The 27,862-nt window shown below is 43.2% G+C and overlaps 3 protein-coding genes across 7 annotated transcripts; all 3 read right to left on the reverse strand.

Annotated features, from left to right (window-relative positions):
• Positions 1-1,582: 1,582 nt before the first annotated feature.
• LOC110486383 (histone acetyltransferase KAT7) lies at positions 1,583-14,014 on the reverse strand. 5 transcript variants are annotated; one of them, XM_021557925.2, is made up of 14 exons: positions 13,833-14,014; positions 9,990-10,137; positions 9,025-9,186; positions 7,396-7,635; positions 7,135-7,217; positions 6,894-6,980; positions 6,614-6,712; positions 6,240-6,329; positions 5,550-5,735; positions 5,319-5,408; positions 5,072-5,212; positions 4,891-4,984; positions 4,508-4,761; positions 1,583-3,920 (listed from the first exon to the last, which is right to left on the reverse strand). In XM_021557925.2, exons 1-14 carry the CDS (start codon positions 13,845-13,847, stop codon positions 3,822-3,824), a joined length of 1,788 nt encoding a protein of 595 aa, XP_021413600.2. In that variant the 5' UTR covers positions 13,848-14,014; the 3' UTR covers positions 1,583-3,821. The 5 variants fall into 5 exon arrangements, with proteins under 5 accessions (XP_021413600.2, XP_021413599.2, XP_036797008.1 ...); XM_021557924.2 differs by having other exon boundaries at positions 6,219-6,329; XM_036941113.1 differs by lacking the exon at positions 13,833-14,014 and adding an exon at positions 13,162-13,339 and having other exon boundaries at positions 6,219-6,329.
• A 1,397-nt stretch (positions 14,015-15,411) lies between these two features.
• Positions 15,412-19,273, reverse strand: LOC110486384 (glucose-6-phosphatase). The gene is made up of 5 exons (XM_021557929.2): positions 18,807-19,273; positions 18,474-18,583; positions 17,504-17,609; positions 17,237-17,352; positions 15,412-17,003 (listed from the first exon to the last, which is right to left on the reverse strand). The coding sequence occupies exons 1-5, from the start codon at positions 19,022-19,024 to the stop codon at positions 16,495-16,497; spliced, it is 1,059 nt and encodes a 352-aa protein (XP_021413604.2). The 5' UTR covers positions 19,025-19,273; the 3' UTR covers positions 15,412-16,494.
• A 5,204-nt stretch (positions 19,274-24,477) lies between these two features.
• Positions 24,478-27,848, reverse strand: LOC110486385 (primary amine oxidase, liver isozyme). The gene is made up of 4 exons (XM_021557930.2): positions 26,229-27,848; positions 25,727-26,012; positions 25,485-25,617; positions 24,478-25,359 (listed from the first exon to the last, which is right to left on the reverse strand). Exons 1-4 carry the CDS (start codon positions 27,799-27,801, stop codon positions 25,075-25,077), a joined length of 2,277 nt encoding a protein of 758 aa, XP_021413605.2. The 5' UTR covers positions 27,802-27,848; the 3' UTR covers positions 24,478-25,074.
• Positions 27,849-27,862: the final 14 nt, after the last annotated feature.

Below are 27,862 nucleotides of genomic sequence, written 5' to 3' on the forward strand. Positions count from 1 at the left end.
TGCTGCCTATCATCTATTTCCTCAAATTTACCGACATGGACGTTTTAAAGTTTGTGGTTTTGATTGTTGCAGTTTTTGCGCAGGTTTACTGTGCCCTGGGAACCCCAACCAGCGACGATGGAGATATTTGGTCGATTGAAAACTGGCAGGTAAAACGCACGTCCTTCTTCTGAAGTGCATAGCTAGTTGGTTAGCAGCGAATGTTGTAGCGTCCTGCTACGTTTAAGCTATTATTTTTGGGTTTCACGTTTAGGACATCTTATATGGCAATGGTTGATAGAAGGCTTATGTTACTTATTCACTGTTACAATTATTGTTACAGAGGGATCCGTTGGAAAGTGGCTTTGCCTTCCGAGTGGCTGACCCCATCAAGAGGTCCAACTCGCGGAAGTTTCATGGACTAATTGGGCGAAGCTCAGGTCAATTCAACTTTCAGATATTTTAATTTGGTCTGGTTTTTTTTTGTGTGTGTGTGGGGGGGGGTCATAGTAAAATGAGCTTGTAGGCTATAATGTATAGAAATGATAGAAATTTGAATGAATTAAACACATTTCATTTCCCAATTTAGGAGTCCCTCAACCGATTCGACTGGGGCAGAAAAGTAGGTTTTGAAAGCATTATTAATTAAATTATTAATTGGCCTGCTTTGGGCTATAGCCTATATTATGTATTTCTCAAATAAAATAAATATTGTGTGTGTGTTTCATCAGGAAATAAAGGAGAAATGTATATTGGACTCATGGGTCGAAGGTCCTCTAGTGGAGGTAGAGTCAAGCACCTTGCCAGATGATAAATATGTTAGCTATCATTCTTCAGAACAATTTCAATCTAATGTATTTATTCCATATTTGTTTTTTCCAGAGTCACAAGAGGAATGGAACAAGCCCCAGTATTACTAGAGATGAAGATATAACTTGATTATTCAAAGTTACTGTAATAATCAATGTTGCTCAAATTATTAATCTAGGTCAAAGCAATCCAATACCTGCAACAAAGCTTAATTGATGTAACATAAGGAATGTGTAATAAGGGTCAATAATTATTTGACCTGTGTTTAAACTGCGTCAGAGATTTGCTGCAACTAATTGACATTTTATGCCTTCCTTAACTGTATCATTCTGTACTCTTCTTTGCAATACAAGCCGCTTGTCATGTCAAGTATTTTTGTTGTTGTTGCATAATATTAATGGATTGTTGTGCATACAAACAGGTATATTTGTCTAATGTAAGATAATTCACACGCCCCATCACTGAACTTCAAGATTCATTAAAATTGAAAAGTTATTTGCTTTTCTGTGCTTCATATCAAATGCTGATAATTTGTCAGTGAACCCCTACAAATCTATGTGGCAAAGGCTCAATGCTGTTCACATTTCCTTAATAAAAACAATTTGTTCAACACTTTTTGTAGTGTTCATTTGCTTTCAACTGTGTAGATTTACCAGATTGGTGCAGGCCATGGAGCGGAGATGAAATCACTAGACTGATCCATGCACCCGAGACAGCAACACATTGCAGTGTTGGGGAAACAGAGGATGCTGCCCAAGAAAGTTCAGAAAGAACACCTTGCACACAGGATCAAGACATTTTGGAGTTTAGATTTATTGGAGAGGAAGCAAGTACAAAAGCAGGTGCACACAACTTATCTACATATTAATGCTGTACAGAGGTACTGCTGACTGCTGTGTAGCGACAGTGGTCTTTGATAGCTTATTGAAGAACAAATGCTTGTATGAAGGTGAACATTATGACCACACACTGGTTTCAGGTAAATGGAGCTGTTCTGGAGTTGCTTTCTATAGCTGCCATGACTGGCACAGGAGGAAGCGGCAAGACAACACAGCCCACAGCAACATGTTGGGAGGCAAAATATGAAAGGCAGAGGTAAAGGAGAATTGTTTTGGGGAAATTAACAGTTGACCTGTTGTAGCAGTGTTTTCTCTGGTTCCAATAAAATATACAGTGAAATGAGCTGCAAGTTGACCTGCAATAATATCTGTGTGATGTTAGGCCAAGTTAGCATCTATTCATGCCAAAGATGCTGACATTATACAGACTCTTTGAAGAACCATAAACTTTGCAACTAAATCAAAATCATACCCCAAAATATAGTGGACAGTGTACAATCTAGTTTTAGAGAGTCAAAATAAGGAAGTAAACAATCTGATGGGCAGGTATATTTCAAGGACTTTTACTTAACATTCAAAAGCAGAAGGAATGAATGAAGCCGGACTGGCCCAAAACTATTTTAACATGCAATTTAAATTGGACATCCAACACGAGTGCTTATATTCTGAAAAGAATCATAACGCCATATTATTGGAGTATTAGTTTCCTAGTTCAACCTGGATCCATTGAAATATGGTGGTGAAATATACAGTCTATTTGGCAGCCTTGAAGAAATACCTCCTCTCAGATTCTGAGCTTGTTTTGTTTCTCCCCTATGACATACAAATACACGGATCAAATAGCTTATTTTTTTAAACACACAAGAAAGAACCCAGAAACACAACGGAATAAAAACTCAAAACTCTACACAATGATTAACACTATTTCAGAATGACAGTGAAGTTTGTCAATCCTTTACGGTGTTAATAAAGAGTTCACTTTTGACATATGGTCAGCAAAGGCCATTTCTTCTGCAACTATAAAGATGTGCACTTTATATATTTGTTGCCCTATTGTGGCTAGAAATTCTTGAGATGAGGGCCATACGTCGCTGTGGAAACTCAAAATCTTTATATACACACAGCAGATGGAGGTCATTTCTGGTTTCATCCCATGTATATGCACAATCAGTCTAACAGTCAGTAACATCCATTATTTTATCCTTATACACATTAACAGACATAAAATGGGTTGACCACAGCGCAAGACAAATAGTCTCTTTTGCTGTGTACTACATGCATTTGTCTGTTCCTCTGCAACATGTTAGAGAAAATCTCTTCCAATGACATGTTCAAATCTAGTTCTCAGTACGGCTAGGAAACCAGTCCTGCACATTTTAAAAACTTTCTTCAAATATACTTTGTCTTGCCAAACCTGTACTATAAAATCTTCTCTCCATCATTTAAATATATTGACAGCATGACTTGAACTTGACATCAAATTCGCACTTCGGCCTCAGGCAGAGCCTGACTCTAGAATTCCAGTTCTTCTCCTCCTCCCCCAAAGTGTTTACTTGTGCACTCTTCCTCGTGGATTTAAAAGGAATGGATTGGGGTAAGGAACTTCCTCCAGCCAACGTTTTCACCAGTCCGATGCTTTTAAATACTTGAAAGAGTGCACACTGGAGAGAAGGGGAAGAAAGGGAATTGGCAATCTTTCAGGAAGCCAAATGTAAAATAGCTTAAAAAAGGACATTAGCCAAAACAGCTTAAAACAGTGGTAAAACCAAACAGAAGTTTAAAAAATATATAACAAAATAAAGTCTAATAAAGCCCAAACCAAACAGAAAATATTAAAGACAATCAAGACACATGGATACATTGTTGTGTTACCTCAACCCCTCCCCAGAAAGACAGCTATATTCCCATACGTACTAACTGACTGGCTCACTAGGTTAATACGGTTCTACTGAGAAGTTGTGTGAGGCAAGCTAGGGTCTGGATTCAAGCAACCCACCATCAGTATTCTTGTTGCTATTATGATCTACTACATAAGCCTGGTTAGGACTCTCAATAATCATGATCAATAATTCTGCACTAACACAGTGTACTGATCAAAAAGTTGTTTGAAGTAAACTATTCTGATAGTGAGCTTTGAACCCAGGTCATTGTGTTGGAGAGTTGGCGTGGTATGGTGTAGGGGGAAGAAGTGTCCTATGTTCCTTTAGGTGGGGTCCACTTTAAGGCAGTGGGTTCAATAGTCTTGCTGCTGCCACGCTTGGTCTCCTTGGCTTTCCAGTCGTCGATTAGGTCCTGGAGGAGATAGTTAGCATGTTAGCCTCAGAAGCCAAGGTTTGTCACGCTCCATTCCAAAACCTATGGAAGTTCTCCTCAGGAAGACAAAAAAAAGGACAGACAACAGTGGTATAGATGGAAACTACACATGTTGGCACTTTTCAAACCCATTAAATATTTAGCATGTTTCAGCTTATTTGATTTATTCATACCCAACTAACACAGCATAGACAAACTGACTGACACGGTAGAAAGAGAAACAAAGCAAATTTAAAAAAGCAACAAAAAAAAGCCTATCCTGAGGGGAAACGTCACTTCTACTCAAAATCCAATACCAAAGTTCTCTAGACTTCCAATAGTAAAGTCATCGTGATGAGATTTGGAAGGATGGCTCCGTGAGGTTAGTAGCACGTTAGCACTGCTAGGCTCAATGATAAGTGGATGTCCAAGACAATATCGAGACTGAACTGACGTCTAATGGAATAACCCAAACCCCAACTAATTCCACAGTTAGTTGGAGAAATGTCCTGGCCGTCATACTAAAATCAGAACTTGTTCTTGGCTGATTAAAGAATAAATATATGAAGAAATGGTAGGTGACATACCTGTCTCTTCAAGACCAGGTGCTTCCCTTTCCAGTACTTGAGCATCTGGAGGGACTGCAGGGTGCTGACGATGTCCACTGGGTTAACGGCTGTCTCCTGGCTGATCTCCTTGATGGAGATCTCCTTCCCCTGGAACTGGTTGAGGTAGCGCAGCAGCACCTCCTTCCAGTAGGACCTGTAGCTGATTAGGCCCAGGTCTGAGAGGGGCCGCTCTGGAGAGCCCACCTTCTCCTCCACCTTAGACAGTAGGTAACCTGGGAGAGGGCAGACCACACACAGGGTTACACAGAGACCAGGGTTAGGGAGAAACCAGGAACACACACGGGGTTACACAGAGGTCAGGTAGAGTTACAGAGAGACCACAAGGTAGTGGCTGTACTCACTGAAGTCAATCAGCATCTTTCCGTAGCCCTGCCTCATGTACTGTGGCATGGTGAGGATACAGGAGACATTGTAGTTCAAGAACGAGTTCTTCTCCTAAAATGGGAGGGCATAGACGTTTCGAGTTTGAGAAAAGCAGTTTATAAATTAAACATAGCATTATAACTACGACTAACTGGTTACCTTTGAGAAGTAGCCAACAAGATGGCAGCCGGTGTTGTCAGCCTCTGTCATGACGTAGAAGAGGAAGGGCTCCACGTCGTAGTATAGGGTCTTGTGGTCCAGGAAGAGCTTAGCCAGAAGGCACAGGTTTTGGCAGTAGATCTGTGGACGATAGGGTCATTTAGCAGGGCTATGGTCAGAGCAGGGTAGTCATAACATTCACAAGGCAGGATAACATTACATTCCTGGGACCACAGCAATCTCTCACCTTGTTCTTTTTACCGTCCACCTCAAAGACGGAGATGTTTCCCTTTCGATAGATCTCATCCCCTGGTGGGTGTTTCCAGACACACTTGGCCTGTACAGGGGGAGGAACAACACCGACCATCATATAAAAACCTATTCAGAACTGAGATCCACTCTGAAACGTCTGAATCCATCCATAAAGAACAATCAGAAAACACCGGAGAAACTAATTGACATGCATCAACGTTCTCACCATGTGCCGGCGCAGGATGGTCAGACTCTTCATGTACTTGAGGCAGAACTCACACATGTAGAGGCGTCCCAGGCGGGCGTACTCCTCGGGGTAGGGCGAGTGGTACCAGGTGTCCAGCTCGTAGCGGCCAAACACAATGGTCTTGATCATGTTGCTGCCCTCCGCCACCTGGCCCTGCAGCTTCTCCTGCACCAGGCGGAGGACAGGGAGAGGGGACAGAAAAGGGAGGAGGAAGAGAGAGGTTTGACCAATGCAGCGAGGGAGAGGGGCAGGCAAAGCGCCACGGGAGGAGAACTCATTACTCTCCGTGGAAGCGACCAGAGATTACGCTTTCATTTAGAAAAAAAAGGTTAGAAATGTGTGTGGAAAGGATAAGAGAGAGCTTTGATTTGGAAGACTGAAAGGGCAGCCTCTTAAAGATATCGGCTAGAGTAAATCTAACTCAAAGAAAGCGAAGAAGACCTTCTCCATAAACTACCCGGTCTTGTAACTGACAACACCAGACAGTGTGAGTAGCCAGATTACCCAGAATGCTCCCCGTCTGGCACTGCCCACCATAAACGGTGAGAGCTGGGCGTCGACTGGGCCCAGTCCAGACAGTCACTAGTACAGGCTCAGGAAAAGAAAGAGGAAAATGGGAGGAAGGGCGATGAGTTCTCTCTCTCTTACAAGATCCTCCGAAGCACGTGCCTGGGCTTTTCGAAAGAGCTCCAGGTCGTAATCACTTGTGATGTTCTCCAGGAGGGGCTCTCGGTTGTTGCCGTGGGACTGCCGGTGATCCTGGGACATCAGAGAGGGAGAAGAAGCCTTTAACCTCAGAACAATCAGCACATCTCTTCAACCGGACACATTATTTACCTTCAACATATCTGTTGTCCGAACAGTTGTCAAACTGTGCTTGCGAGACACTTTTTAATATTGGAAGTATTATATTTGTTTACCTTTCGTATGGGATAAGAGTGTATTACAACGTGTAGGCTACAGCTTTTTCTTCTGGCACTAATGGAAAAGGATCGTTTTTTCTTTCCTAGAGTTTGGATTAGAGGTCAGATCATCACACTCACCATGTACTGGTCTTTCTGCTCTTTTAGCAGACCCGAGTTCCTCTTCTTCCTCATTTCCGTCACCTTCTCCTTGTACCTCATCTGTCTCTCCGTTGGGGCCTAATCCATTATGCAATGTTATGAAACGGCCATGATACTGCCTTTAAATCCAAATCCTATTTTGCGCCCTATTGCCTTTCTTGAAACATTTACTGCAAGGAGGGACAAATCCAAACCAAAAACAGTAGCGTAGTGATAAAATGAGATGGTCGACCAAATGAAAGGCCCAGGATCATAGTACCTGGTGACGGGTACCGTGTCTGTTCTCATCCTGCCGGTGGGACAACGTCCGCTCCTCCACCTGTTTGTCACGAGAGGAGGCCCTCGTCTGTGAAGAGAAATCCCGTTTGGTAAGCCATCCCTACTAAAGATATGCCTACAGTATGTTGTTTTATTAAGGAGTAGGCAGACAGATTTCAGACACGGCCCAAGAATCCCACACCTCAACACTAAGGCCAACTTCCAAGGTCTTGTAGATTTACCTTGCATTCATCTACAGAGAGGTTGTGGAAGAGAGGGCAGCCAGATATTGAGAAGTGCCTCTCATGTTTCCCTGTCAAATGGCCTGAAAAACAAATAAAACAGAACGTCAAGTGAAACAAATGCAGAACATAACAATTAACAGTGTGTGTTTTGAAGGTGTAGCGTTCTGAGGTCCACATTGCACAAAAAATAAACTATGTAAATAAAATGCCCTGCCCTCATTGACGGTGGAGCTGACAGTTAAGAATGAGATCATTTACCCAGGGAGTTGCAGCCTGGTGTGGGGCACTTCATGTTGAAGTTGTAGCTCTCGTGGAAGCGGCGGCGCTTGGGCCTGTGGGAGAGGTCACTGCCAGAGTCTTTGAGTGACAGCTCCTTGGCCAGGCTCTCGTCATGAGAGGCGTTAGGGCTGGACACGTCAATGTCCGACTCCGATGAGAGGGCGTTCCCTGTTGGGGTGCGGGGCGGAGACTCGTCCTGGTCTGCTGCTCGCTTCAGGTCTGGAAGAGCCAACGGGGAGAAGAACACATGTAAAGGAATTGTTGTGTGAATTTAAAGTATGCTCTCGCTAATTCTCTCTCTCTCGGAGGAGGACCTGAGCCCTAGGACCATGCCTCAGGACTACCTGGCCTGATGACTCCTAGCTGTCCCCAGTCCACCTGGCTGTGCTGCTGCTCCAGTTTCAAACTGTTCTGCCTGCGGCTATGGAATCCTGACCTGTTCACCAGACGTGCTACCTGTCCCAGACCTGCTGTTTTCACTCCTGAGGTGCTGACCTGTTGCACCCTCTTCATCCACTGTGATTATTATTTGACCATGCTGGTCATCTATGAACATTTGAACATCTTGGCCATGTTCTGTTATAATCTCCACACTGCACACATTCTCCACACAATCTCCACACTACTCACTTTTTTATTTGACCTTTATTTAACCTTTATTTAACTAGGCAAGTCAGTTAAGAACAAATTCTTATTAATACAAAATAAAAAATGTAACCTTTATTCAACTAGGCAAGTCAGTTAAGAACATATTCTTATTTACAATGACGGCCTACACCGGCCAAACCCGGACGACGCTGGGCCAATTGTGCGCTGCCCTATGGGACTCCCAATCACGGCCAGTTGTGATACAGCCTGGAATCGAACCAGGGTCTGTAGTGACACCTCTAGCACTGAGATGCAGTGCCTTAGACCGCTGTGCCACTTGGGAGCCCACATGATGGGGCTTAATTCATATTTCAAGTGCCTGGCTTGTATCTAGAATTGTGAATGAGGACATTCCAACTATCTCACCACCCTCTCACAGTACCATGTTTATACAGTTTCAAGACACAAGATTTCATTTTGTTGTGATGCTGTTATACACACACACTATGCTACATATTTTTTGTCAATGTGATGCTTTTGGTGATGCATTTATTTTTCACAATTCTTGCACACCCCCTTCAGGTTTGGAAAAACATGCCTTGGGTGGAATGAAACAGGACAGGAGGGGATGATGACTCATCATGACACCAAACACCCAATACATGATCGCATACAACGACCCCACCACACCAGCAACGGAAACCCAAAGGAATCAATAGGGATGGTAGCTACAAGCATAGGCTGCAATTTTCAACAGAACTGTCTGAGAAACATAACAAATGAGTGGAATAACATGTGGAGGACAACACAAGCTCAAATCATCTATGTTTGAGGACACAAGCCCAAAACAAACTTAAAGATTAGAAAAGCACTGGTTGAGCATCACTGCCTCTTTGAAAACTTAAAATAATACAATGAAAATATAACATAAATAACGCAGTGGGTGGCCAGCTCTCGGGTGTGGACAATGGAGCAGGGGGAACTGTGAGAGAAAGTGACCATGCTGCCTCCTCCTCCTACCCTCCGCATGCTGCTCCGTGTCCGACCCCGAAGAGCGACTCTGGCGCAGAGGGTATTTCTTGGGGGTGACCGGCGGCCCTTGCTGCAGACTACGGCTACGGGTCACACGCCGGGCAGAGAAGGTCACCACCTCTGCTGGGCTGATCTGGACAGGGCTGGAATCTAAAAACACATTTTTTTTAAACAGATGTCTACAGGGGTCTCTGGCCCTCAGCAGTAATGTAGCAGGCTAGGAGCTACAACTCTTGTCTCGTCAAGCAGAGACACTTACGTACGCTCCCTTAACAAACGGATTCGTTTCCACAACATAACTGACCAGTAGAGTACAGGCAACAAACAAAACATAGGCCCAAGCAGTAGGCTACTTGTTGTGTATAACAACTTAATAACAATATCAGTTCAGTTGTCAAATTGAGGACCAAGGGACATGCCAAGCTTTTTAAAAACCACATAGAATGCATCCAGTTTTTTTTCAATAACAAAAGGGAGTGGAAACTATATCATCCTCTACTCAAACCATGACTGCCAAACCGAATAGGGATCAGGGGGGATGACTGCTGTCTAAACCTATTCATAGTTTATGAGTTTGAATGCTGATATACAATGGCTATTGTACAGCAAGCGATAATAACCCATGAGCACATCTATGGGTATAGCTACAGACAGACAAAAGAGAACCCCAGCATTACATTCAGTATCTTCATTTTGAATCTTCTGACTTAGATTATTGTCATAACATTTGGTTCAATGACCTAGACTAAAAACTCATAGGGCTGGAATCCAAGGGATTCATATAGGATTCATAGTTATTCAGCAAGTTCTTGATGCAGAAACATAACAATATAAATATATTGGCCATCTCATGACAGTTCCATATCAAAACTGTATTGTTGGTTAAGGGCTTGTAAGTAAGCCACTGTACTCGGCGCATGTGACAAATATTTGATTTGAAAAGGCATATTTACCTTGTGAACTTTGGCTGAGTCGCAGCGAAGCCCGGGTGAGGCGCGTGTTCCTCCGTGTTCTCCCATAGGTCTCGATTCGGTCTGTGTGCTCATGGTCAGCAGAGAAGTCTGAATCCTCAGTGCCATCGGAGCTGCTCCCAGCATTCCTCTTTCATAGAACAAAAGGGAAGATCGGTCATCAGTTATGCACATCAGTAACATAAACATGACGATTATTTGGTTTGGTTCCTGTTAGCTTGTATGAACACAATGCTATCGTTGAATCTATTTATGATTATCACGAAGCATCACTTGTGTGCCCCAATCTTCCTATTACTTTCGTTGTCTTCCAACATGTGGGAGGAAAAAGCGCAATAGCCGCTCTAACTGCGACGTGAATAGGCTATATTCAGTAGCCTACAGTGCATTCGGAAAGTATTCAGACCCATAGAGACTTTTTCCACATTTTGTTACGTTACAGCCTTATTCTAAAATATATTAAACCGTTTTTCCCCCTCCTCAATCTACACACAATACCCCATAATGACAAGGCAACCTTTTTTTACATAAGTATTCAGACCCTTTGCTATGAGACTCTAGCCACTTTAAACAATGCTACCTAATATAATGTTTACATACCCTACATTATTCATCTCATATGTATACGTATATACTGTACTCTATATCATCTACTGCATCTTTATGTAATACATGTATCACTAGCCACTTTAACTATGCCACTTTGTTTACATACTCATCTCATATGTATATACTGCACGCAATACCATCTACTGTATCTTGCCTATGCCGCTCTGTACCATCACTCATTCATATATCTTTATGTACATATTCTTTATCCCCTTACACTTGTGTCTATAAGGTAGTAGTTTTGGAATTGTTAGCTAGATTACTTGTTGGTTATTACTGCATTGTCGGAACTAGAAGCACAAGCATTTCGCTACACTCGCATTAACATCTGCTAACCATGTGTATGTGACAAATAAGATTTGATTTGAGACTCGAAATTGAGCTCAGGTGTATCCTGTTTCCATTGATCATTCTTGAGATGTTTCTACAACTTGATTGCAGTCCACCTGTGGTAAATTCAATTGATTGGACATGATTTGGAATGGCACAAACCTGACTATACAAGGTCCCACAGTCGACAATGCATAACAGAGTAAAAACCAACCCATGTGGTCGAAGGAATTGTCCGTAGAGCCCCGAGACAGTATTGTGTCGAGGCACAGATCTGGGGAAGGGTACCAAAAAAATGCCTGCAGCATTGAAGGTCCCCAAGAACACAGTGGCCTCCATCATTCTTAAATGGAAGAAGTTTAGAACCACCAATACTCTTCCTAGAGCTGGCCGCCCAGCCAAACTTAGCAATCGGAGCCTTGGTCAGTGAGGTGACCCCAAAGCCAACACCGCCTTTCCTTCCAGTTCTCTGCTGCCAATGACTGGAACGAATTGCACAAAAAAACAAAAACAAATTAATATCAATTAAAAATAAATAAATAAAATCGCTGAAGTTGGAGACTCATATCTCCCTCACTAACTTTAAACATCAGCTAACCGATCGCTGCAGCTGTACACAGCCCATCCAATCTACCTACGTCATCCCCATATTATTTTTATTTACTTTTTTGCACACCAGTACTTCTACCTGCACATCATCATCTGCACATCTATCACTCCAGTGTTAATTTGCTAAATTGTAATTACTTCGCCACTATGGCCTATTTCTTGCCTTACCTCCTCACGCCATTTGCACACACTGTATATAGACTTTTTGTTCTATTGTGTTATTGACTGTACATTTGTTTGTGTCGCACTGCTTTGCTTTATCTTGGTCAGGTCGCAGTTGTAAATGAGAACTTGTTCTCAACTGGCCAACCTGGTTAAATAAAGGTGAGAAAAAAAAATGTGATAGGATATTTTCCTGTGTTTAGCCCGGACTGCATTCTCACCTGCAGTGAACCGCACCACGGTATGAATAGAATCGGACAGAGTACACCCTTCTTGAGCAAATCACGGTGTGTTGTTTAGTGTGCTTTCGAGTGCAGATAGTAATCACACCAGTCCAAACGAGCCCAACTAAGGGGGTAAACGCACCAGAGGTCAGAAAAAACACACCAAACCAATTGTGTGAGAGCCCCCTACAACTGCAAAAACATGTGGCAAAGAAATGTACTTTATGTCCTGAATAGAAAGCGTTATATTTGGGGCAAATCCCAACACATCACTGAGTACCACTCTTCATATTTTCAAGAATGGTGGCGGCTGCATTATGTTATGGGTATGCTTGTCATCAGCAAGGACAAGGGAATTTTTTAGGATAAAATAAATGGAATAGAGCTAAGCACAGGCACAATCCTAGAGGAAAACCTAGACACTGAGGCAAATTCACCTTTCAGCAGGACAATAACCTAAAACACAAGGCAAAATATACACAATAATTGCTTATCAAGACAACATTGAATGTTCCTGAGTAGCCTAGTTACAGTTTTGACTTAAATCGGCTTGAAAGTTTATGGCAAGACTTGAAAATGGAATGCTCAACAACCACCTTGACAGAGCTTGAAGAATTAAAAAAAATAATCATGTGAAAATATTGCACAATCCAGGTGTGCAACGTTTTTTTTTTTAGATTTACCCAGAAAAAATGTGATTCTAACATGCATTGACTCAAAGGTGTGAATAATTCTGATTTCATTTTCAATACATTTGCTAACATTTCTAAACTACATGTTTTCACTTTGTCATTATACTTATGGGGTATTGTGTGTAGATTGTGTGTAGATGGGTGAGAAAAAAAACATATTTAATCTATTTTGAATTCAGGGTGTCATGTGGAATAAGTCAAGGGTATGTGAATACTTTCTGAAGGCATTGTATGTTTTGAAGCAAACTGGACTGGAATACTATCTAATACTCTACACAGAAAAAAAGTCCTAATCCAACAGCACAAGCACATAAAATACAAGAATCACCGAAAACATTGTTTACAAGCGTCAATGGTTTACATCTTGATTAATGTGGAGGAGGAGCATGTGTACAAGCAACACTTCCGTAGTACTTTTCCCACAATGCACCATGTCAAAACATTTACTAACAGTCAGAACTGAAATCCACTCCATAAATGTTCCAAAACAAACATGAACATGCAACGGACCATGCATATCAACATTACCATACTGTTACGTTGACAACTAGCGTAGCGAAAATTATTTCGAGATGAAAATGGTTTAACAATCTTGAGGGCACTATGTGTCTTTAACCAATTGCAAGTGAGGAAAGGCGGGACAGGAGAAAATTAAACCAATTGACACTATGTTATTCCTGAATCAATCCAATGAAATCGTTGTTTTGAGGAAGACAAGTATTTGCCTCACCACCAGCAGGATTCAACTAGCTTCAGCCAGAGAGGTTTGAACCTAGATAACACCTTTCCGTACACCCTGCGGGCCTGTTCCACCAAGCTTTTGGTTATATCACTGCTAGCTGGTAGTTCATCTGTAAGATAGATAACTACGTTAGATAGCTAAAGCGATTGTGAAATGATGTTCAAATGCGCCCCATCACTATAGCCATGAATGAACACACTCATGGATAGCTAGTTAGCATTAACTAGACCAGTATCGCATCAGCTTGCCATGGCATTTGTGCTATTCTAAATGTTACACAAAATTGATTGTGCTATGCTTTAAGGCCAACCAGGACTCAATTAGCTCCTATCTGTCACGTTATAGTGACATTTCGACATGATAGTAAGTTAGCTAAACAAATTGACATTAGATATAGCTAGCATGAGTCAGTCACCTGTATTTTACAACTACGTATATAAATAAACCAAGTTCTTACCTTTCTCCGAGGCATATTTCACTTTAACGGTGTCTGTTTTAAGACGTTAGCTATCCCTTAGCTGTAAAAAATAAACAGCGTTTTAAAATGAAAATGCTCACTAATGAAACTGGTTGACTGGAGATGCCGCTCAACGTTTGTCTCACACTTCCGTGGTATGTTCAAGCAAGTCGACACGTTTCGGAATGTTTTGAAACGGTTCTACTGTTATTCAATTGGCCACTAGATGGCAGTGTTGTAACGTGTACATGATGGTCCCTTGTGTAAAGGCCCTTTGCTATCCGGAATCCATGGGAAGTCCCTACCCACTACAAGTTGAAATGTAAGGTTAGGGTCTAGAGGTACGGACATCCCAAGGACCCCAGATAATGTACAGTGAAATACACTGACTCATACAGTTTACATAAAAATAGACTGTGTATTTTTTTTCTGAGGTAAAATACAGTACAGTACACAAGATGAATAGTGAGAAGTTTGATGAGGATGTACATAGACCATTCATTCATCATAGAGCGCTGATTGAGTGTATATCAGGGGAGGTCTTGTGTAGCTGACCTCCCCTCCCCCACACACAGTCTTTGCTACTAAGTCTCACTCCCACCGAGTTCTATAGAGTTCTATACTGAACAAAAATATAAATGCAACATGCAACAATTTCAAAGATTTTACTGTTACAGTTCATATAAGGAAATCAGTCAATTTAAATAAATCCATTAGGCCCTAATTTATGGCTTTCACATGACTGGGAATACAGATATGCATCTGTTGGTCACTGATACCTTTAACAAAAAAAGTATGGTTTTGTATCAGAAAACCAGTCAGTATCTGGTGTGACCACCATTTGCCTCATGCAGTCCGACACATCTCCTTCGCATAGAGTTGGTCAGGCTATTGATTGTGGCCACTTCTTCAATGGCTGTACGAAATTCCTGGATGTTGGCGGGAACCGGAACAGGCTGTCTTACACGTCGATCCAGAGCATCCCAAACATGCTCAACGGGTGACATGTCTGGTGAGTATGCAGGCCATGGAAGAACTGGGAAATTATCAGCTTCCAGGAATTGTGTACAGATCCTTGCGACATGGGGCCGTGCATTATTATGCTGAAACATGAGGTGGTTGCGGCGGATGAATGGCACGACAATGGGCCTCAGGATCTCATCACGTTATCTCTGTGCATTCAAATTGCCATTGATAAAAATGCAGTTGTTTTCATTGTCCGTAGCTTATGACTGCACATACCATAACCCCACCACCACCATAGGGCACTCTGTTCACAAAATTGACAACTCGCTCACACAATGCCATCTGCCTGGTACAGTTGAAACTGAGATTCATCCGTGAAGAGCACACTTCTCCAGCTTGCCAGTGGCCATCGAAGATGAGCATTTGCCCACTGAAGTCGGTTTCGCGGCGGACTGCAGTACACGTGGTCTGCGGTTGTGAAGCCGGGTTAGACATACTATCAAATTCTCTAAAACAACGTTGGAGGCAGTTTATGATAGAGAAATTAACATTCAATTATCTGGCAACAGCTCTGGTGGACATTCCTGCAGTCATTCAATTGCACGCTCCCCCTGTGTAATGATCATGCTGTTTAATCAGCTTCTTGATATGCCACAGTTGTCAGGTGAATGTATTATCTTGGCAAAGGAGAAATGCTCAATGACAGGGATGTAAAACCAATTTGTGCGTAACATTTGAGCGAAATCTGCTTTTTGTCCGTATGGAACATTTCTGGGATCTTTGGTTTCAGCTCATGAAACATGGGACCAACACTTTGTTGCGTTTATATTTTTGTTCAGTATATATGTAATTCTATGCTCACCCTCCTTCTCTCCCTATAACAATATTTCATGAAGACAACAAACCGATTGGGAGTGCTTCTTGATTTTACAATCTAAAGACGGAATCCTCCACAGGCTTTTCTGGCTGAGAGCGATAACAAATAAATGAACTGTGGTCTATCTACAGTAAGTGATTATTAATTATGCTATTTGATTGTCAAATAAAATGTGCCATTGGGTATTATAAATCACAGGGCATTTACAGGAAAAGTGTCTGTTTCATAGAGCATGATTCATGTGGATTGTACACAATAAAAAATATATATATATTTAATTTTAAAATAATATTCTCTCATATCATATGAAAAGAAAACCAAGTAGTGAGCTAATAACGGATTTATTATGCTGTCTAATTTCTCAGGGCAAGCCCTGTCCATGACCACTGCACTGCACCAGCCCTTCTCCATTGAAAAACGACAGCTGATCTCTCAATGGACATTTTATCCCCCCCAACGGACAATTACCCTGCCCTCACCCAATGAACATTTATATTTACCATTGTCATGTTGTAAACATGTATACATAATAATAATAATAATAATAATAATATTTTTTTATTGTTTCATTCACACCTGCACTGCTGGAGCTCGGAGCTTAAGAATTTCACTGTACACTGCAACTACATCTGTGCATGTGACAAAAAATAAAATAAGAAATCTAATATAAAACATCCACCTCATGCAGCAACAAGTGTCTATTGACCGACCTTCAAGCCCTTTCAACTGGGGTGAACTTTCCTGCCTCTCCTATGACAGTCCGCCTCTGTCTGTCCCATCATGGCATTTTTCACAGAATTACAATAAGTTTGAATTAGTTCAAAACTGGTGTTTCTTTCCGTTCTGTCCCGCTGCCCCGGCCACGCAGTAGGGCACTATGCCCACAGTGGCCAGGGGCACAGTGGCACTCTTACAGAAGGACAGCAGGTAGAACAGAGCCCTGGTGTGGGCTGGTGGCCTGAATGAGTCCAGTAGGTGGAGCAGCAGCAGTGTGGCGCCCACACATGCCAGCCTGTAGGTGGCGCCACCGCCAACTCTCCGGGCCTCGGCGTAGAGGGGCGAGTGCAAGCCCAAGCCCAGGCCTAACAGAGTGCCGGTGTTGCGCAGGAGGCTGGCGAAGGGTGTAGTGTCTATGTGGACCCATTGGGGCCGCTGGCACCAGCGCTGGGCCTTGTCCAGGGTCCAGAGCAGGTCCACCCCCAGGCCCCTGAGGACCAGGTAAAAGCCCACAGCGAAGGAGAGCAGGGAGAGGGTGGTGTAGACGTAGCACCTCAGGCTAGCCCTGTAGATCCACTGGATCTGGTCAAAGATCTCCGCCACTAGGATGCCTAAGAAAACGGACAGGCTTGTCAAAGAGAAGTTCTTTCCCAGCTTTCACTTGAATGTTCTCAATTGGGAAAACACCTAACAAAGGCGCCAGGGACCTACTACCATACCTCGTTCAAAGACACCTAAATCTTTTGTCTTGCCCATTTACCCTCTGAATGGCACACATACACAACAGGGTAGGGTGTAGGGTTTGATTTAGAATTCGGTATAAGAGTTGGGGCTCTCCACTGACCTGTGACGACCCCAGCGACAACCTGGTGAGGGAAGTGGGCAGCAATGAAAACCCTGGAGAGGCAGACACACACCTGCACACACCAGAAGACAGCCCACAGGGTCCCGCGGACACACCTGACACACACACACACACAAACACACACACACACACACACACACGGGGAAAGACACACAGTCACCTAGAGTTGGATCATTCAATCTAGATAATTGTGTCTAGCGGATAAACTCTGATAAACAACATAAACAACAGAATTTGTCCTCTTACCAGTTCTTGATGTGACCCCCATGTTCCTTGAGGAGGATGGCGAGGAGTGATGAGATAATAGCGTAGTAAACCCCTGCAGCACTCATGGCATGACCCGACGGACTTCCTGTGAGAGGAGAACTGCTGTCAAGTACAGTTTTGCTTGAAAGAAAAATTGCGAACTAAATGGAATCCAACTGAATCAAACTGCACTCTATACACCTCTGTAAACTGGTCATCTCTGTATACCTGTCGCAAGACCCACTGGTTGATGCTTATTTATAAAACCCTCTTAGGCCTCACTCCCCCCTATCTGAGATATCTACTGCAGCCCTCATCCTCAACATACAACACCCGTTCTGCCAGTCACGTTCTGTTAAAGTTCCCTAAAGCTCGTCTTTTCAGTTTGCTGCAGCTAGCAACTGGAACGAGCTGCAACAAGAACTAAAACTGGACAGTTTTATCTCAATCTTTTCATTCAAAGACTCAATCATGGACACTCTTACTGAGAGCTGCTTTGTGGCTGCTTTGCGTGATGTATTGTTGTCTCTACCTTCTTGTCCTTTGTGCTGTTGTCTGTGCCCAATAATGTTTGTACCCTGTTTTGTGCTGCTACCATGTTGTGCTGCTGCCATGTTGTGTTGCTACCATGCTGTGTTGTCATGTGTTGCATCCATGCTATGTTGTTGTCTTAGGTCTCTCTGTATGTAGTGTTGTGTTGTCTCTCTTGTCGTGATGTGTGTTTTGTCCTATATTTTTATTTAATTTATTTGTATTTTTAATCCTAGCCCCCCTGAAGTCCTTTTGCCTTTTGGTTGGACGTCATTGTAAATAAGAATTTGTTCTTAACTGACTTGCCTAGTTAAATAAAGATTTTTAAAAAATTAAAAAAATAATAATGGAATTTAATTCATTTGAGTTGAAAATACTGCACGGATTCTCCAGAAGGGAAAGTGGTTTTGCCACCAGCAGCAGACAAACAGGCACTCACCTGGACTAGTCTCACAGGTCATAGGGAACTGCTCAATTTGTGGCGCTGATGAGTTGGCATAGTAAGGAGTCTCTTGAACCCACCAATAGGGACGCTCGCCAAACAGGATCCTGTGTAGACATGAGAGAGTAATATATCATGTATCACATATTGAATCCTCCTCTGTCTGGCAACATACGAAATGGAGGGATCATCTGTTGGATCGTTCTCATAGCATAGTTAAAACATTTGGAACCTGCAGTATTTTCATCCTGGAAATATACATATTATATTGTTATTCTTTATCTTAGCATCTGAGCACTGTGATTAGTATTAGTATTAGCAGTCACCTACCATTTGAAGATAAGGTTGAGCCAGTCTCCCACCACAGCCACCCAGACCAGCTTGACCCCCACTGATTCCCGCAGGTGGAAACACACAGGGAAGAAGACAAAGAAGGTGTTCCGCAGGTCAGCTGCCATGGAAACAAACAGGAACCAGCTCTGAGTGTCCCTGTAGTGAGTCTGGAGGTATCGTGTGGTGCTAACCCCATAGGCGTGGACGGTGTCCATGGCTGCTCTCTAGTTCACTGTATCTGACAGTCACACTAACGTTAAGTACAGTCTTCGACAACTGATCTATAGCTGCTGCCTTGTCTGATATCTTATGTCAGAAGAGCAGAGGTGTCTGCTGAGTTGCCCGCTGGCAGTACCATAGTTCTGTGTGTATTGTCTGATAAAGTTAAGAGGTAGTGGTGTGAGGTCTCTGTGCAGCCCTTGTAGTGTGTGCTGCTTGTCTGTCCAGTGCACGCCTGTCACCGCTGCTATCCCTTTTATACCCTGTGTGAACACCTGGTCACTCCACCACGCCTGATCTTTGAACTGGAGAGAGTGAGGAGGGAAAGAACTGGACAAACATTACATCATGACCGACTGCACTGCAGCCAGCTGGTCAGTGCATCACCATGGGGACTACTACCTGTGGCCTTGTATTGCTGGACCCCCCCCCCCCCCCCCCCCCCTGGTGGGAGGAGCTATAGGAGGACAGGTTCATTGTAATGGCTGGAATGGAATCAATGGAACGGTATCAAACACATCAAACATGTGGAAACCACATGCTTGACTCCGTTCCATTAATTCCATTCCAGCCATTACAATGAGCCAGTCCTGCTATTGTTCCTCCCACCAGCCTCCGCTGAAAGACATATGCATGCACACATACTCATCACCACCGTCACGTGTCATGCATGTGCAGGGGCTGCTCCTCCAGTTATCGCTCCCTGCCCTGTTGAGAGCTCAGAGTGAGTAGATGCCAGATGAAGTAAATGTGAGGTGTTCTTTTTCCCCCGCTGCCTGATTGCCCTCTTATGGGGATAGTGGAGTTGAACAATAACAAGAGTATGGGTTCAATATGAATCGCTGACAGATTTCTCCTTTCAAGAGTTCAATATCTCTCAATGTCTCATTGATCCATCATTCTTATTTCATTCAATGACTGCTTTAAACTACATGTACTCTCCAAGGGTTCCAAAAGGGTTCTTTGGCTGTCCCCATAGGAGAACCCTTTTTGGTTCCACGTGGAACACTTTTGAGTTCCATGTAGAACCCTCTGTGGAAAGGGTCCTACTTGGAACCCAAAAGAGTTCTACCTGGAACCAAAACAATTCTACCTGGAACCAAAAAGGGTGCTCCTATGGGGACAGCCGAAGAACCCTTTTAGGTTCTAGATAGCTCCTTTTTTTCTAAGAGTGTATGGTTAACCATTTTAAGAAAGAGGACTTTTCCTGGACATACTACTTTGCATGTGTTGCTGAAGACCAAAGGAGGAGGGAAAAAAAGAGGGCAATATGGAAAAACCCACACTGGACAGGCATGCCGAGCTAGTGATGGAAAAGAGTGTAGCCTCGTTTAGTGAGGGTAGGCATGGAGGGAAGAGGAGGGGAGGATGAGAGGGTCTGTGTTTACTTCTAGCTGAGTGTTCCCAGTCACCACCCTCCAACCAGCACAAGTTTCCAAGGTGATATGTTATCTGGCCGTGGCCGGCTGACAGACATTAGGCCTGTTCCTTGCCTGCTACTGCTGCTGTTGTTTGCTCCACAAACCATAATCTTCCCCAGGGAGCTAAAAATAACACTAGCATGGTCCCACTGTGCAGCCCACCACACGTACACACACATCCTACAATTCCCATTTCATGTCCGTCCCCCACCCCTCCAACTGCCCTAATGGAGCGGATGGCTTTTCCTTGAGAAACACGTTTAGGGAGGGGGGAGACAAGTGAACGTGTGTGTGGGGTGGGGTGGGGAGGGGAGGGGAAACCAGGTGAGAGATGCATGATCTAAGTGTGTTTTGTTGAACTCTTCCCTGATGGTAGAATAGGATATATTTTTGCGATATTTATTCATGTAACATTTGTAAATCCATTACAAACCTATTGATATTTTCTAGCCAGCCAAGGGACTGCTACTGGTGTGAGATTGAAACTCAAGGAGGTCATCAACTGTGGTTGATCTCTGCTATGAAACATGTAACTGTGAATATGTGTCACACCCTGACCATAGTTTACTTTGTATATTTCTATGTTGTGGTTGGTCAGGGTGTGATCTGAGTGGGCATTCTATGTTTCATGTCTAGTTTGTCTAGTTCTATGTTCGGCCTGATATGGTTCTCAATCAGAGGCAGGTGTTCGTCATTGTCTCTGATTGGGAACCATATTTAGGTAGCCTGGGTTTCACTGTGTGTTTGTGGGTGATTGTTCCTGTTTTTGTGTTTGCACCAGACAGGGCTGTTTTGAGTTCTCACGTTTCTTGTTTTTTCGTTAGTTTGTTCATGTATAGTGTCGTCAATAAATTACAATGAACAACCACCACGCTGCGCTTTGGTCCGCCTCTACTTCACAAGAAGAGAATCGTTACAATATGTTTACTCAGCCAAGAGCCTCTTGTTTATGTCTACACAAATACGTCTGTGATTAACAAGGCAATTGTCTTAATTGCGCCATGTTGATTACCAGAGTGCTATAACCAGGCTTAATAAGCAGAATTAAAACAGAGGTTAAACCGGGCACTCCATCACCAATAATACCCTTGCCATAGACCACATCACCAACATCACTGCCCTGCACCCCAAGGTACCATCTGTCCCAGTGGACTGTGCTGATAAACTAGAGAAAAACACACAGTTGTCCAAATATTGAATGTTCAGCCAATGGTTGTCTGCTTTGTATGGAGATCAGTCCTCTGAGCTGTGGCTGTTTGGGACTGTGAGTTATGACCAAACCAGGTCTATCAGTTAATGATTACAGACATCCCCGACACATCCATCACAAGTGTGAGGATGCATGATGCATTAGAGAGGAAACCTGTGCAGGTCACCATGCGTTCATTACATTGTCTAGTGTTGCTGTTGTTCACCACGTTATAAAAGGAGGATAACAGTCTACAGGAGACTTTTAGCACCAGGGAATCACAAGGCTCAGACTTTTGCAGAAACAATGCATTGATGTCAATGGGAGATTTTTGGATTCCTCCCCGAGTTTCTGGACTCTGTCAGCATCCTCTTTCATCAGTTGGAGAGGCTTACCTTTGAGGAAGTTCCAAAGGGTAGTCAAATACTGGGGTCTCACCATGCATAGGCCTAGATTTAATTTCATTTATGGTTTATTTTAATAGGGATGGGTACACAACACATTGAAATATTGAATAAACAATCATCTGATGTGCTGCATCAGATATATTAGTGTATTAAAATAGCATCACTGTGTTTACACAATACAATTTAGCCATAAAGTTGAGGTCTTGTTTATAAAGTCATCTGGTCTGTTCAACATCTATGCATCTGTTATAGAAGTTGTTGTTGAAAGAGAAACAAGACTAATTAAGGACTACAGGATCAAAGGAAGTGTTGTACTATACTATCACGAACCTCAACTTGTAGGCAACTTTCCATCTATTGCCCTTGAGAATAGACAGAGGAAGTTATAGTATGTGACACCCATGTTGCTCTCGATGTCTCGCCAGGCAGTCTGCCAAGAGAATCCAAATGATAAACAGTCCTGTTATGACAGTAAGGTTCTTTATAGAAACTTCCAACATACTTTCCCAAGTCAGTTGAGACTCTTCACAGCATGCCCTGAACCAAGAGACCCTGACATTGAGTACTTTTTGCTAGATTTTCTTGTTGCCATAAAGAAAAACATTTCCCATGGTTGAAGTTACCTAATAGTTGTGCATGGGTCTTTCATTATGAAATGAAAATCAAGCTCAAGTGAACTCATGGAAATAGCTAAAGATGTGTGGTTTTATCTGGCCAGCATTTGATCTAATGTTGTATAGAAATATGTTATCTTTCTATGTAGGTGTAACGGATGTGAAACAGCTAGCTTAGTTAGCGGTGGTGCGCGCTAAATAGCGTTTCAATCGGTGACGTCACTTGCTCTGAGACCTTGAAGTAGTGGGTCCCCTTGCTCTGCAAGGGCCGCGGCTTTTGTGGAGCGATGGGTAACGATGCTTCGTGGGTGACTGTTGTTGATGTGTGCAGAGGGTCCCTGGTTCGCGCCCGGGTATGGGCGAGGGGACGGTCTAAAGTTATACTGTTACATAGGCTATAGGCTATCCTGTGTATGTTCCTCTATTCAAGTCTTCTTACTGCTTAGTCTAAGTCTAGTAATCTTGGTGCAGACTTTTCAACTCCAAGGGAGTGACTCTCAGAATGAAGGTGCCTCTGGAGAGACTGACAACCAGTATTTGGTCTACCTCTGAGATCAGTCATTCTTACCACTAACTGGAACAGTCTACTGGTCATGACTTATGACCGTTATATGGTTAGTGGAGCAGGAAGGTCACAGGGCAAGGATGTTGGGGTGACCAGCACTAGGCAGCTGAGAGTTTGAATCCAGTTGAAAATGTCCCGGACATTAACACAGATGCAGTTATCTCCTCTTTATTTAGGGGGAGGGGGGTGTGGTTGCAAGAGTCAGGAGTCAAGTTAGGAATTTGACAAATGAGTGTTTTTTTTAATTATTTTTTTACAAATGTTTCTTGTTTTAACCAAGCTAGCCTGCAGGCATTAATTAGAATGGACGACAAACCGAAGTGTCCTTAGTGTCTGACCGAAATCATGCGAACCCAGATGTGGTAATCTCCATAGGAACGTTTTCTCTGACACCACTAACTCCAGTGTTGATTCAATGTATCCATTCCCCTCACATTCTAACACTTTAACATCTGGTCTGTAACTGAATGTCTACACAGTGTGAGTGGAATTTATTGAAAGTGGAAGGTTAAATTCAAACAGACGTTTTGCAACACAAGTGGGAGTAGACGTGTGTGTGCGTGCATGCGTGTGTGTGCGTGTGTGTGATGAGCAGCCTACACAGGTCTAAGAGGCACTTAGCACTGGAGGAGAAATCCATCACTCCAAAATGTGGACAAAGTTCAGCGTAAGAGGCCTGTTACCTGCATGGACATTCCTTCAAATATTTACGATGGCCAGCGAGAGGAGGTCATTTTCAGGTCACCTTTTGTAAGGATTGGAGGCTGCGCCAAGATATGTTACAAAATCTGTGGGTTATCCAATGGGGGAAATTACAGACTCGCAATGGACTTAAAAAATGACCAAATCTTGTGCAACAAACCCCCCAGAAATGCATGTTTACAGGAAATGAATTGCAGTGCTGTTTAAATTTGTTACCCTACTGTACTGTGAAAAAAAAAGTTAATTCTTATCCAGGCTGTATCACAACCGGCCGTGATTGTCCCATAGGGTGGTGCACAGTTGGCCCAGTGTCGTCTGGGTTTGGCCGGTGTAGGCCGTCATTGTAAATAAGAATTTGTTCTTAACTGACTTGCCTAGTTAAATAAAGGTTAAAAAAATGTTTCCAATGTATTCAAATGCATTACAACAAGAACTTGTGTTCCCATGAAGTGAGGAGGGGTGGGGAGTTCATTCACCCACTTTGATCTGGTCTCTGCAGACACCATGGGGAGTAGAAAGACTGAAAAAACAGGAAACAGCTGAGGACCGGCCCATTTTAAACAATTATTTTTATTGGGAGAGACAACTAGAGAGATTCATTCTTCTGTGTAAGGTAAAAACATAGACAAAACAATCAACGGAGAGTCCCAGCTTCCTCCTCATACAGAGAGTGGTCAGACGAAAGTGAATTGAAAAGCCTCAGTGCAGTGATAAAGTATTCAAATGAGCAGATATAAACCTATACTGTATTGAGTTGAATATATACAGTGAGTGTACCATTTAGCGGGTTAATGGGCAAGACAAAAGATTTAAGTGCTGTTGGACAGGGTATGATAGCAGGTGCCAGGCACACGGCAACGCCGCTGGGTTTTTCCACTCTTAAACAGTTTCCCGTGTGTATCAAGAATGGTCCACCACCCAAAGGACACCCAGCCAACTTGAAACAACTGTGGGAAGCATTGGAGTCAATTTGGGCCAGCATCCCTGTGGAACACTTTTTGACAACTTGTAGAGTCCATGCCAAGTTAGAAATCCAATGCTGTTCCTTAATTATTTCAAATGTTGTCTTGGGCAAGATTCACGTTTTTATAAGTGTTTTAGTGTTTAGTGCAGAGCACACTCAGGATTGGGACTGGGGACTTTTTTTTTCACTCTTCAAACTTTATGGTCCCTTCAAACCCATTGTAGGTGAAGGGTTCAACGACTGGGCTGCATGCGTCTTCAGCCAAGCAGGCCATCTTGTTATTTTCACAGTTTCCCTCTGACCCTGGGCTGATGTACACCCCGTCTGGAGAGTGAATAGACGGGTCCTTATCAAAGTAGTTATGTGGTCTCAGGATCACTCCGCCTCCATTTCCAACGGTAACTGTGTTGGGGATGTCCTCAGCATGAGGAATGTGGAGGAAGCCGGTGGTTACCCAGGCAACCAGGTCCTAGACGAAAAAGCACTAATTCGGTGACTACCAAACCTTCATTTATCAATGACCTGAAAATGTGCAAATCTCAAGAGAGGGGTAAAATATATGTAAGGACAATGGCCATAAGATCAAAAACATACCTGGTTTTCAATGCTCTCGTCATCCTCAATGTACTTGCTGAAGTCCACTGCTGGTGTCCACATGTTGTTCTGACTGTACAGGCTACTGCTGGTCTGCTCGGAATCTTTGTGCTTAGTGATGGCCACTTTATACCTGTAATAAAATAACAAAAGTTGGTCAAACTGCTTTGCCTTTGGTCTACCTGTAACCTGTGTTTTAGGAAGTAGGACCTTCCTTAAGAGGAGAGGGGAGGGAGACTCACCTAGCCCAAGACATGGACTTCTCCTCTGGCTCCGTCTCTGGAAGGCTGTCACCGGTGAAGCTGACCACCTGGAGGCGGTAGGAGCGCTGGTGGCCCCAGCGGTTGGTGCGGTTGCTGGCGATGTGAAGGTAGCGTGGCGTCTTGGTGTCGTAGCGGAGAGCAGCCTCCTTCTCAGTCTTTAGCTGGGCCTCCACCAGCTGAGGAACCATGGCATAGCGCTCCGGCATCCAGGGTAAAGACACATTCATAAACTTCATGTCCTTGGTCTGGAATACATTCTCAACCCCTGTGGTACAGAAACCCAATTCCAAATTCGAATTATTGGATCATGTTATAATCCTATCATTGAAATGAAAGATAACTCACAGACACGTCCAGCACCAATGTAACCAACTGGGGTTCAAACCAGGTCTTCAGTGGCCACAATAACATTTAAAACATTTATAACTGTGCTTGACCTTTCATCGGTTCATACTCGGCCAAATGTATTGTTCACACTTACCCAACACGTCCAGGTCAACTTTGAAGTTGATGAAATGAGTGTGGATGTTCCCAATAGTATTTTCTGCCACCTGGTGTCCGTATTTGAGATTGCCGTCAACATTGAAAGATGACGATATGTATCCAGTGGCATGCACTTTGGCCTCAACAGAGCCGCTCTGATAAAAAATGAAGTCCCACAAGTAGTCATAGTTACCTATGGCCGTAATGGTCCTAAAAACTAAGGCACTGTTAACCATGCCACCATAACTATTGCTGAAAAAGTCCGAAAAGTGTCTTCTGAGAGGACGGCCTGTATTGTGCTCAAAAAGGCAAATTGAATTCCTGAATCTCTGAGGTGCACTGACGTCAATGTATCGGAAAGTGTCGATGTAGGTTGCCGCGTACGGACAATCCACGCCTCGAACGAGCTCGTGCGCAAAGCGACCTATTCCGATACTAGAGTCCAAAAACTTAGTCAGAATCATGCCGGGTGTGATGGAACCATAAACTGACATTGCCTCTTGAACACTAACCTCATAAGCTATCCTCTCCCCCTTGAAACGAACGTCAAAAACTCTCATACCGGTGAGGGAACTCAGACCAAACGCAAAACTCCATTCGAGATACATAACATGATTATTCTTGACACTGAAGCGTTTACCTTGCGCGTAAAACTGCTGAGGGCTTAAACCGGTGGGTTTACTTTTAAGTTTGAGTGATGCATAGTTCTGGACAGGTTTATACACAATTTTAGTCACTTTTCCATCATCATATTGTTTTAGAAGATCCTCCACACTGTCGAAGTACTGTCCGTTATAAAGTAATCTCTTCACACTCCAAAGAGACGCGTTGGTGCTTTCGTGGTTGATTAAAACTTCCAAACCTACAGGGTGGATGTACATCCCACTCAAATCACGAAAGAAAGATATCCATGTCTGTCTCTCTCCCGATTTGACACCCCGAGGCATGCCTTCGAAATAATTCAGGGTTTTCTCTTTACTGACATCAAAACTTTCTTTCGCAATTTTACCAAGTTTTGTAAATACCTCTTCATTAATAAACTTGGAAATAAGTGCATATTCACCAATGGTGACCGTACGCGCATTGATGGGCAACTCTTCTTTATACCTCTCAACGGTGACATCGCGGTGGTAAATCGGGTTGGGGAGAGGTCCCACCACATATTCTTTAATGTGCCCAAGGGTGCCATAGAAAACCACCGCAGTCGCCTCTCTCACCGGCTTGGGCTTATTGTTATCTAGGTAGCCAAGCGCATCTGCTTTCCTTGGCAACAAAACATCAATTAAGAAGAGAAAATTCCCTGAAGGCTTTGTAAGCGCATTGACAGAAATATCTAAGTCTTTCTGATTACTCATATAGTCGCGGACTTGGAGATATTCCTCGGCGGACAGGTCAGCAAACACCGCGCTGCGTTCATTGTGTTTTCCCTTGAAAACATGATGCGGCTTCGAGGAGCATTTGGGCAGCCTACCTGAGTAAAGACATACAATGACAATATTCGCTATTACTGAGATCAGGCCAAAGAATATCAATATCCATTTAACTAATGAAGTCATTCTCAAAACCAACATCTAAACACCATGGGGTGTTCTGGATAGAGGAGGCGATTGCGAGGAGCATAAAATAAGATTA

This window comes from Oncorhynchus mykiss, chromosome 13 (genome assembly GCF_013265735.2).
Source record: "Oncorhynchus mykiss isolate Arlee chromosome 13, USDA_OmykA_1.1, whole genome shotgun sequence".
Taxonomy (NCBI): Eukaryota; Metazoa; Chordata; class Actinopteri; order Salmoniformes; family Salmonidae; genus Oncorhynchus; species Oncorhynchus mykiss.

Bases quoted from the DNA above. Each gene is read 5' to 3' on its own strand.
- LOC110486383 (XM_021557924.2), bottom strand. The intron at 6,981-7,134 runs GTAAATCTACAA...TTCTCTTCACAG, and splicing joins TCTCTGTAGATGAATGCAAG to ACGAGGGCCTCCTCTCGTGA. The intron at 4,762-4,890 runs GTGAGTACAGCC...GCCCTCTCCCAG, and splicing joins AAAGATGCTGATTGACTTCA to GTTACCTACTGTCTAAGGTG.
- LOC110486384 (XM_021557929.2), bottom strand. From the start codon at position 19,024: ATGGACACCGTCCACGCCTATGGGGTTAGCACCACACGATACCTCCAG. The intron at 18,584-18,806 runs GTAGGTGACTGC...ATGTCTACACAG, and splicing joins CTCAACCTTATCTTCAAATG to GATCCTGTTTGGCGAGCGTC. The intron at 17,004-17,236 runs GTCAGTGGAGAG...CCGTTTTCTTAG, and splicing joins TGTCGCTGGGGTCGTCACAG to GCATCCTAGTGGCGGAGATC.
- LOC110486385 (XM_021557930.2), bottom strand. From the start codon at position 27,801: ATGTTGGTTTTGAGAATGACTTCATTAGTTAAATGGATATTGATATTC. The intron at 26,013-26,228 runs GTAAGTGTGAAC...TCTGTACCACAG, and splicing joins AGTTGACCTGGACGTGTTGG to GGGTTGAGAATGTATTCCAG. The intron at 25,618-25,726 runs GTGAGTCTCCCT...ATTTTATTACAG, and splicing joins AAGTCCATGTCTTGGGCTAG to GTATAAAGTGGCCATCACTA.